The following is a 12228-nucleotide window of genomic DNA, read 5'->3' as shown; positions in this document are numbered from 1 at the left end:
TAGAAGTTAAGTGTGAGTTGTGTGGAAATCCTTCCAGTAAAGGTGGTTCAAACTTGATTTGAAGCATTCGTGACTACAGTAATTACTCTTAGGTTCTTTCAGTAAAGTGACGTAGAAAGAAAATAAATTAAAAACATCGAAAAGTCGTATTCTTTTATTTCATTTACTTTCTTTCTACGTGACTTTACCGAAAGAACCAAAGAGTAATTCCTGCAGTCATGAAAGCTTCAAATCAAGTTTATATCGCCTTGTTGCCTTCCTCCTCAAAATCCACACTTCCCCTCATTGGTACGTTTTGATTGCTCAGCTTAGCTTATCGTGTGCGCACAATTTGCGTGAATGGGAAAAAAACGTCAGTTCAATCTTGAGTAATATTATGCAGGTATGTTTAGCATTTAAACAATGATATTGATTGGTGCATCATTACACCCCTTTGTTTCCCACTCTGACATCACCCAGATTAACACGTATCAAGGCAGCTGTAAAAGTCACCATATGGGCAGACCCCTTGGTGGACATTAGTCTAGATAATCACATCCACAAATGAGACCACGTTATCCCATGACTCCATTTCCTCCACTGGCTTCTAATCCAATGCTGGTTTAATTTCAATATTATGCTCATAATTTTTCAGATCCTTCATGGATTCGCTCCTTTTCCACACTACCTCTCCCCCATTGATCTCACTCTACTCCCCTACACGCAACCCTCTGCTCCAGCAACCAAGGCTTTCGGATGAAGTTCCCAGTGAACCTTTGCTCAGTTGGAGGTTTCTCAGTCTCTGCTGCTGCTGAGTGCAGAACTCCCTTTCCATAGAAATATCTGCAGTCAACTCACTGTGCCTATTTAAGTTCAGGCTCCAGAACTTTTTCACGTCTGTCTATAACCGACTGCCTTGCACTATAAAAAATAAAACATGCATGCTGTTTCGGTACAACGGCTTGCGCTGCCAATGCATTACGGTGCTGCACGCATACAAATTGTAATGTTTCAAGTTTATTTTGTTTAACCAGGTGGGAGCTGAATAGACCAGGATGGGTCTCATTTGTAAGTGACCTGGGGCATTAGTCTGCCAGTACGGGGTGATGAAGGTTATGTTTAATCTCAATTGAGTAATTTACGGGTACATATTAATTTTTACGTGGAAAACGTTGACCTTGATGCTGGCCCACAATTGCCTACTCTTGCAAATGACGTCAGGGGATCTTTCACCTCCACTGTGAAGCAGACTGCGTGTGGTATTATTGTTTCGGTTAATACCACACCGCAGTATTAATCAGGGCAGCCCACTGGATTCAACACCGTGTGCCTCTGAAACAACAAGCGGCGAACGCGCTACCACTAGGCCCCGTCACCGCATATAACGTATTGTACGTGTCTACTGTGCATCATTTGCAGAACGAGATAAACGGGAACAAAGTGTGGTGGCATTAATACCACTTTCCGTATTGGTGCCTTGACTTTGTCTGCATGATGGTTTATCTGCACTGGACGTAGAGTTATTTCCGTACGACCGTCTCCATCCCGTTAGCACACGAGATACCGCGCTTGACATCATCGCCTTAATTTGCAAATCCAGTGCATTAATTGCACCTGATTGAACTGATGCGTTGGCTGCAATTGAAGCAATTAATGCTGGCATTAGCTTCACGTTTACCCTGATCGAATTAAAACACGTTTGATTGAACACAATGTGACATTTGGAGGCTTGTGTTTAAATTTTCGGCGTTAATTAAGCATCACCTGTCTTGGCCCGTAAAACAACTTTTCTGAGACTAGTGTTTTTAGAACGTGTCTGCTTTTGGAACAATTGTGTCTCTCAATGCTGGGCTGCACGTGTATAAAAACAACACAAGCCCCCATGAGGGGATAGCACTGAGAATACGGAGAGAAAGATCTGCAGCCTATTCGCTCGGGGTGTGCAGTTTCGGTGGGGGGGGGGGGGGGTGAAAACACCCCTTTAATCCTTTTTTGAAATTGGAAATCCAATCCAGGTTTCGATCCAGGATTCAACTGAATCAATCAGAATCAATCGGTTGATCCAATCTGGCACGCAGTTTGGATTGGATTTTAATTACCGTAACGGTAACGTGCTAATACTAATAATATACTGCAGTACAATATTTTATTTTGGATGTTTTTGCAACAAACCACCTGTAATGAACAGTGGGTGTATTACAGTCATTAAACATGCACTTAATAGCCCTTCTCTGCTATGGTTGTCGGCAACCAAATAACAAGAAGAGCCTCTCATTTCGAGTGCGGGGGAAAAAAACACTCAATATTCCAAGAGCCGCAATGCAATGTGAATGCGAGACGGTGGTCCTTCGTGAATAACGTGACAAAGCTGCTGCTGTTGCTGTGCCCACTGCGTGCCACCTCTTGCTCTGCCCACTGCGTACCACCTCTAAATCTGCCCACTACCTGGCACCTCTCGCTCTGCCCACTGCTTGAGGTAGGCCCCTGCACAGCGTGAGATCTTGCAGCAGGCGACCTGCAAGCGCTGAGATGAGCGCAAGGCTGGAACGACATCTGGCTTTAGTGGATGGACACGAACAGGAAAAGACGCAAAGACCGACTTGACTCGATAGCCCTAGTGCTCTCAGTCATGGTAGTTCTATCACGAAGTGACAGTTTCTTAAAAAAAAACATGTTGCTTTATTCACCAGACTTGGTGTGAGATATCCATGTTTGCACACGCAATACCAATTATTGGGTAATGCGTCAAAAGTCACGGTATGTTTTCATCACGCTCACGTTCACATTGCATGCCCAACAAGCATTGACGACCTAAACTATTCAATGTACGTTTGTAAAATAGCACGAAGTAAAATCTATATTATTTGATAAAATGCACTACTTCAAACAGTTGCATATCTCTAGATGGAGGTTATTTATGATGGCGGCCGCGATTGGTAACAGCTGTATGTTTTAATTTTGAAAAAAAGGCGTTCTCTATTTCCATATTTCTATTCATTGGTCAATTGTTTTCACTTGGAGGGGGTGGCGGGGTCAAAGAAAAGACAGGGATCAATAGACGGATCATGGCTGTCAGCAGGTGGCAGCCACACACACAACTTTTTTTTATATAGGAAAAGACAATATTAATCATTTGCGTGTGTTATTTGATTTGTTTAAGTGTATTTTTCGTAGCAAGGTAATGGAAAATTGTTCTCGGGAGTACTCATCACTTGGACTTTTTGTACAGAGTCAACAATTCGATTCTCATCACATGGTTATTCGCGACCGGCCTGGTAGTGCTATGATAACAGTGCTTGAGTAACAATCAGAAACTTCTAAGTTCAAATCCCAGGTGGAGATTGACTCAGGGCACGAATCTCAAGAACATTGTTAAAACTCTAACGGCTGGTCGAATGTTATTGGAGGCATATTTTTGTCGCTGGAGACACCGACCAATTCCTTCCAGAACCACCACAAGCGCTTTCCACCTGAACAACCATGCAGCCGATGTCACCTTTGATGTGTCCTTCTGCAGTAACCCAGAATGCTACGACCCCAATCCGAGATATCTAGGGAACAGTATAGATGCCTGACCTTCAAGCCACACATTAAACAGATCTGTGAAAAGACCATGTCAAGAATCGCTCTGCTACAGAAACAATCAGGAACGATCTGGGATGCCTCAGCTGATGTGCTGCTACTCTGTATCATAGTCACCGCAGCGTCAGAGTCTACTCAGTGTCAGAGTCTACTAAGTGTCAGAGTCACCGCGCTCTAGCTTGGTCCAGGAGCTCCTACACAAAACTGATAAAGTGATGTGCATCATAATCGGCACACTGAAACTGACACCAATCCCCTGGCTCCTTGTTCTGGCGAACATAAATGCCTCTAAATATTTGCAGAGACATCGCGCAAACGACAAGGGAGTTGACAAGTTTTCTTGCCAACTACAACCAGACCTCAACAATGTCCCTCACAACCGAATCAAGTCCCGATTCCCCTTTTGGGATCGCGCTGTCACCATCTTAGACTCTCACCCAGATCCAGAAAAATGCTGGCCAACAGAGCGGAACAACATGGATGTCCAGAACAAACAACTCCTCATTCAAGACCCAAGCATCACACCTCCCCTGGCTTTGACATTCCATCCTCGAAGACACCGGTGATGTGACCATCAACCACATCATCAGAACATTAATAGACCGATGCGCACCACATCTCCTTCATAAGTGGAAACCTAAAGACACAGACCACAGGAGTGTGACTGTGCCAATGCAACCCACATCCATATTAGACGTTTTTTTGGGTTTGATCGCATAATATAAATGTGTTGTTAAACCCTCCACCACCGGACACAGCCAATTAGTAAGGTTTGTCACTTTAAAAACATCCCAATTTGTTACCAGTTCAGCACACCGGTGTGTTGGAGAGTAAACCCACAACATTAACAATTCGAGCCTCATCAGGCGACAGCCAGAGTTGGATTAATATTGGTCGTGAAAGCCTACCTTTTAAACAGAGGATGAATAGCAAAACTTCACAAACTCTCTCTCCCTAAGCGCTCTCGTAGCTCGCAGACCTTAACATATAAATTCAGCTCCTGCACATATTGCCACATGTGTAGTGCGTTGAATTGAGGCACACACTTGATCTTGGAGGCAACACGTTTATTCACTAATTCCAACAGGTAACTCTCGACTTAAATGGATAACGACGAAGGGTGGTGACCAGCACGAGTAACTATATACACTTGAACGGGTGAACACCACAGGTGACTATATCCATACTGGATGGGATAACTACTAAATCGGACCAGGACAACTAACACGCTGCCTGGTCCACGTGCGCGAAGACCGGAGACCACTGGCGGAGCTTGTGGGGGGGTGGCACTTGCCCCCCCCAATGATCCGATCGAAATCCCTCATTTCGATCTGATCATTGGGGTTCATTCGTAATAAATCGGCATTTTGCGACCCCCACTGCCACTGTGTAGCATATTATTACGTGCCAGGGACTATATGAGATGATAGGACAATAGTCTGAGTCCATAATTGGGAATAAGTAACTGCAAAGCAGTTATAAGTGACTTACAGAATTGTGTACAGTTCCGTATACAGTACACGACTTCCCTGAAGGCATTCACCTTCAGCAAGCGCGATGCCGATCACACGCGGTTCGAATTCGATCCTCGATCGATGGCTGCGCCATCGCCGCACACGCGTCGAATAAAAAGCAAGGGACAAGTCCTTACTTACTAACAACCCCTATAATTTTTCATTGCTGGAGGGGTAGCCCCCCTACCTGAAAATCCTGGCTCCGCCATTGCCGGAGACCGAGGACTCACGAAGACGGAGGACTTCTTCCCAGAGATGAACCACGATCACCGCCGGGACTTGGCTTTTATCCACTGCAGCGTGGTCAGGCCCCGCCCTTGGCCACGCCCCTTTTCCAGATCCTTCTCGACGTTGCAGGGCCCACATCACACGTGTCCCTCTCACCTCCTCTCCTGGTCCTCGTTACCACCTCATCCGGTCACGTGCCCCCTCGAGTTCACCCAGACTGTTATGTCCTCACCCAACCTCTTCCACGGTATACTCTGGTGCTAGAGAGAGGCTCCGCACATAAAGTACCACTCACTCAGGTATTGTCGCTACACTATAGTGACATAATTTATGTCACTACACATGCAATAATCGAATTGCTACATGGTCGATGGAAAATAAATATGTATATTTTTTACTTTCTTTGCTTTTCTCTGATTTATATTCCGAGTGTGCTAATCAGTATCATTTCATGAGATGAAGAAGTTTCCATTTGCAAAGATCATAGCTAGCCTCACCCCATAGCACACATCATCACGATCATAGACAGCCTCACCATGTTTCAGAGAACAGTTTTGGAGGATGATGTCACTTTACCCTTTCCCATGCCGAGGACATACACGTACTCCTGATTTCGTCATCGTACGTCATCGGAATGGAATCGTTTCGTGCCAGCTATCATATAGAGTGCGGTCGTATCGCTACAGTTCTCTGTGGTGAGTACAATGTCTTTTAAAACAGCGGCGCTACGCCTCTCGAAATAAAATAACGCTGAACCGCTTGCACGTTTCAAGATTCAGCAGTGAACGGGACCACCCTGCAACTTGCAGACGTCTTGGAACGGGAAAGGGTTAACTGCTGACTTCACACGAATATATCTTTAGCTACACTTTGATGCCCTGCACATATTTTTTTCGCAATGTTATCAAACTGAAAAATGCAATGCTCATTGTTCAAATAAGGCAATTTAATGTAAAAACCATATTCAATGTGAGTTTTGTTTTCGTGCCATTATTGGTGACTGGACTGAGACTATCAACCCGCTGCATTGAGATCTGGGAAACTCAAATCCAGGATCTCTGTGGTGCTGGCTCAGCGCTCTGACTCCCGGAGTCACCCAGTTTTCTCCGTGGTTGACAAAATAAGTACTGCTTCATTGGAAAATAACAATGGGTGCCACGTGGGGGTCCAGTATCTGTCATGGGGATTCTGGATTGTCCCAACTGGCTGAGGACTGGGTTTTTGCGGAAGTGAAGTTTTTTCCCCCCTTCATGTTTATTTCGATTAAAAGCGAAGTAAAATTATTACAAAACGATTCAACGGGGCAAATGATCACTTTAGCAATTTGGGTTGATGTGACGAAGTAAAATTATTACAAAGCGATTCAACGGGGCAAATGATCACTTTAGCAATTTGGGTTGATGTGACGATAGTACAAGTTGATTAATTTAAGGAGCTGATTCCCATACTCTTTGGTTCTTTCGGTAAAGTCACGTAGGTATACAATAAATTAAATCACAGCTATAATTTTTTTGCTGTGCTTTTCCCACCTGATGATGATGATGATTGCTTGTGTTGCGATCGAAACGTCGTGATTTAATTTATTTTATTTTATACCTACGTGAACCAAAGAGTATGGATCCCTGCAGTCAAGAAAACTTCAAATCTAGATTGAGCTGATTCCCATTATCCACATTCAATAAGAACACACTTTGTTTTTCAGGACACAGTAAATGTACTTTTTGAATCTGTGCTTTTGTGTTAATCATCAATAACATATGTAGCTGAAGACACGAAAGAATAACAATGTTCTGTTACCTAACAGACATTTCCTACGTCGTTTTTTTCTATGACCGAATCATTTGGAATGTGCCCAGTCTCGTCAGATCTCAAAACATACGCAGGTTTTGATCTTGGATAGTGCTTGGATGGGTGACCACCACGCATGAACTAATTGTCATAGTGTTGCTGTGTGGGCGACAATGGTGAGCAACACAGGGCAATACAGTTAAATACATTGTTGTACTCTACTTATATGCTCCCACATCGAAGCTCTATGTCTTCCCAAACCCGTACTGATGAAGTATGGTTAAAAAGCCCCCATGATCCTCATGGCATGCCCATGCTCTCAGTCAGAAATCGATTGATGATGCCCTTTTTCAGTCCAGTCAATGCAATTCCGAGGCTGAAATTACCTACAGAGTGACATGCATATGTTTTAGTGGCCCAGAGAAGATAGTAGAAATTCCATATTTGTATGGCAAGGGTCATTCTCTCCATAGGAAATTTGTTATTTTATTATTGATAACTATTGTGTAATCAAAATACTTCTGAATGCAGAAAACAATGAGTAAATATTCCTCATATAAGATTGACAGACTACACATAGGCAAGGATGTATGTTTCCACTTTGTAACTGGACATAGAGCTATCCTTGAATTTGGCCATACCAAGTTTGTACCAGTCACAGTGCACAAAACGTACCACTCACTCACCGATTGCAACACTTCCGTATCAATTAAGCCCACAAGCTAGACTGGCCTGAATAAAAACATAGTATGAGTAACTTGAACAGACCACCGGTTTTTTCTGATGCATTTTTGGCCTGGACATCCGAGAACTGCATTAGCAATTTCAATACATGTTTTTTTTTGCATTTTTTACAAAAAAATACCTAACAAAAATGTTTAACATTCTTGTCCATGGAATGGATACACAGTCCTTATTTATCCTAAGGGGTTATATTCACCAAAACAGCGCTGGCATTGTACTCGCTACGTGAGTCTTAAGTGTAATTTCTTTTTTTTACAATTCTGTCCGTGTAGATACTTTAAGAAGTTCCAGTACTGCGGCTACGCTCCGCACGTGCGCAGCTGCAAGCCCAACACGGACGGCATCTCGTCCTTCGAAGACCTCCTCGCCAACGTGGTGCTGCGCGTCTTCGTGTGGGTGGTGGCCTTCGCCACATGCTTCGGGAACCTCTTCGTAGTGTGCATGCGCACGTACATCCGCGCCGAGAATCAGCTGCACGCCCTGTCCATCAAATCGCTCTGCTGTAAGTGGCCACACCACACCGCCCACGGCCACCGCACTACGGGCGACTGCTTCCGTCTGACCCAAGTGCTGATGAGCATTGGGACCGCCACTCGTTTCCTCTGTTTGGCCGCCCTGAGTCTGTGGTAAAAAATGCGATTATGTTGTGGCACAGACAAATCGACGCAGCAGTAACACCCGTAGTCTCGCAGCAAGGAGGGCCTGGGTTCGATTTCTGACTCGGGCGCCTTCCTGCGTGAAGTTTGTATGGTCTTCCCCAGTTTTGCATGGGCTTCCTCTGGGTCCTCTGGTTTTCCTACTCACGGGTAAAATGTAATTGGTATTGGCCAAACATCCGGATGCAAAAAATTTATCTCCTGCAAATCATTCAGTCGGTATTGCATGTAGCAACATCACTAAAACTTGGCAGGACCCTTTTGAAAAAGAGTCTTGAGACTCAGGGGAGAGTCTCCTGCGTAAAACCAAGTGTAAAAATTAATTCTGAAGAATTGGAGAACCTCTGTTAATTTCCCACATAGAGTGTTACTCCTTTGTTTAACTCTGGAAGGATGATGAGCTGAATGAATTGCCCAGTGTCAGGCGAGTGCTCAAACTATGTTGCCACTTGGCTGGCTCCAAGATTGTGTTGTGTAATGGCTCTGCTGTGCGTTTGAAATAATACTCTGTGCAATAACAAATCTATGCAATTTTGGGAGAATGTATGTCGATGACAAGTGTATACAGCGTTCGTTTACCGTGTTCTAAGATTTCAGGCTTGATAAATGGGATCCAAAGCATTTCTTGTAAATTTGGAATGACATTTTAATTAGGTCAGCAGATTTAATAGCCATTTTTGTGTTGATTATAGGTATAGTTTTACTGTTATTCTTAACTTGGGGGGGGAAAAAGCTACAGAAATATAGCAATGACTTCCAATGACTTTTGGGATTTCAACAATAGTGGCAAGACGTCATTATTATTTTTATTTGCAGAGAAATGTTACTGTGAATGTGAAATCGAAATATGTTATAAATAGACTGAATGTGCACAACTATGAGTGTGTATATGTGTAAGACATTTGTATGGTCTGTTTGAATGCATGCATAATGGACAATTATGTGTACTGGAGTTATACATTTGAAGTTGAGTCAACATGCCTCTATGCTGTTATGGGCATTAGGGCAGGGCGAATCATTTGCAGTACTGAGCCAGTAGTGGATATTTTATATTCTTATCTTGGGGGCCGGTTTATCCATATATACATTACGACTTCCACTCTGTATGATGTGCACTGCGTGTGACATTCAAATCAGTTACCACCAGACGTGGAAAGAATACAAAGTGTATTGTGCAAACCGAATGAATAAAATAAATTTGCCTTCAAAAGTGAATGTAAAAAATACAAGATAAATCTTTAACTAACGTAATCTATAAATCGACCAAAAAAGACTGTTCTCGAAATTTTTGGAGTAAACTATTTAGACATGAAACATACATATCTGCAAAACAACGGGTACGTGAAATGAAAAACAAATTAATTGCCATCTAAAACGTAAAGAAAGTGATTAACAAAAAATATCGTTATTCTATTGCATCAGAATAGGTTATATGGATTACTTAGCACCTTTTTACCGATATAATCACTTTAATAAAGCTTTCATTATTAGCAATAGTTTCCCCGCCCTCCCCCGCCACCTAAATAGCCCGAATTGCAAGTAATATGAAGAGCACATGTTCTGGTGCTTGGGATATACACCCCTTTATTAAAAAAAAAATTGTGGAAATTTCGCAGCCCCTTTGGCAATCCAAATGCAGGATTAAGGCCTTCCATGGGGGGGGTTGTTTTACCATACTCCACAATGGTCAATGCTAATTTGCAAAGGGGGTGGGTCGGGGGGGGGATCTCAAGGACCAGTTCGAATATCACACTCGCTCTTGATGATGATGCTGCCGTGGTATCGTGGCTATCACACTGGACCTGCAATCCAGAGGCCAACTGGTTCGGTCTCCCGGCGAAATATTTGAACAGTGGCCACGTCTCTTAAATCTTGGACACCCATCGGTATCGATGGGTGTGCCACAGTTAGTCGATCGGCAGGTCGCGTGTGGTGGGATAAGGTGTTGATACTCCCACGTCTTCTAAGACGTCTTGCCAGGGTGGAAGAGTAGGCCAATATAGCCTCTCTAGAGCTCCCTGTTGTGGAGGCTTTCCCACCAGCAGTGGCGTGAGCGGGCAAGTGTAGGAATGCATTTTTATCTTTATTGATGTTAGCCTGGAATTTAAACTCAAGTATCTGACTTCTCAGTGTAGTCCACTAATCACTGTGCCACTGCTCTATCCCGAGGGAGGGAATTAATGTGACTATTAGCATTTTAACTTCCATTCATCATCCATATACCAAGTTACACGATTGACTTGCCTGAGCTTTGGGCGAAACAGAAATATCCACCGCATTGGTGTTGTAGGCATGAACTTCCAGATATTGATTAGTCAGGGACAATCTAATAACTTAGCAATTGTCAGGTAAGTCTGCAAATTTGGATATGATACATCACGCAATGTACAGGCCTTCAAATAATGCCACAGAATATGTTCAGTTCACACAAATTAGCATGCAGAATAAACACATCTCTCTTGACAGAATGTGCATGCCACGTTATAATTTTAATTGGCAAATAGTGCAAGCAGTGGCCAACCAAAGATTGGGAAAAAAATTAAAAGAACAGAAATTCCCCATCACTGACTTGGTGTAGCCAGCACTACAGGACCTATTTTCATATGTATGTTGAACTTCTTTCGCACCGTACGTAGCCAACTGTGAAAATCATAGGTGTTGGGGAAGGACAATAAACGAAACGCACAAAGTAGTTCTAAAGAAATTCGTTTTCATTTACGATTTAAAAGCGCAGTTTTCATTAAATTAATAATACTTAAACGTTGAAATATATACTCTATGCTATTTGTGGGATCTGGCGACCCGAGTTCAATTCCTGCTGACATCAGTGAGGAATGTCTAAACTGATTTTGAGCCTGGGGAGACAAAGACGGCCAAGCATGCTTCTGGCCACACCACCCCCTCATGTACTGTGCCGCTGACATCCCACTAGTCTGTTAACTCATTCCCATTCAGATGACGTACATCATCAATTTTTTTCCAATTCCGTGTACGTCATCGGAACGAATAAATACAATAACTTTATCGGTTCCGAGGCTCCCATGATGCCATGTGGGAGGGCGTGTGGCACAATTTGGTACCAGCTATCATGGAGTGCGATCGTGTCATTACAGTTCTCTGCGGTAAGTTCAGTGTCTTTAAAAACAGCAGCGCTACGCCTCTCTAAATAAAATCAACGCCGAACCGCTTGCGTGTTCCGAGATTCAGCGGTTTACGGGACCCCACCCCACCGTACCGACTTTGCAGACGTCTCGCAAACAGGAAAAGAGTTAAGTCACCACCCCATAGCATGCCATCATGTGCACCCTCTGCATCAGGCGCCGACTGCCTCATGGGCGTCTACCTGTTCTTCGTGGGGGCGTACGACCTGCGCTACCGCGGGGAGTACAACCGCCACGCACAGCTCTGGATGGCCAGCGTGCCGTGCCGCATCATGGGCTCCCTCGCCATGCTCTCCACCGAGGTCTCGGTGCTCCTGCTCACCTATCTCACCATCGAGAAGTACCTCTGCATCGTCTTTCCCTTCAGCAACTTCAGGTGTGCGCCTCTACAAATTACGATCATTGTAATCTGGTGCGTTTGGTATTTCGCCCGCAACTCCGATTAGCAGGGTTGGCTACGCACAGTGCGAAAAGAGTTCTAACATACAGTACATACATATACCATCGTTACAGCACGTGGCTATCGCGAATGCGCTATTTCTCAGACAGATGCAGTCTGCCAGCAGGGGGGAACGA

General features: G+C 43.9%; 1 protein-coding gene across 1 annotated transcript in view; it reads left to right on the top strand.

The window, feature by feature from the left end:
- The window catches only part of LOC144936111 (relaxin receptor 1-like), a 336972-nt gene that overhangs the window by 312936 nt on the left and 11808 nt on the right, over positions 1-12228 (top strand). Inside the window, exons 15-16 of the mRNA XM_078862984.1 lie at positions 8108-8337; positions 11809-12028. Coding sequence (XP_078719110.1) covers positions 8108-8337; positions 11809-12028 — 450 coding nt within the window. The remainder of the gene's footprint in view (positions 1-8107; positions 8338-11808; positions 12029-12228) is intronic.

The sequence above is a fragment of the Lampetra fluviatilis genome, chromosome 15 (assembly GCF_964198595.1).
Source record: "Lampetra fluviatilis chromosome 15, kcLamFluv1.1, whole genome shotgun sequence".
NCBI classification, from domain to species: domain Eukaryota; kingdom Metazoa; phylum Chordata; class Hyperoartia; order Petromyzontiformes; family Petromyzontidae; genus Lampetra; species Lampetra fluviatilis.
This window is presented reverse-complemented; position numbering and strand designations above follow the sequence as displayed.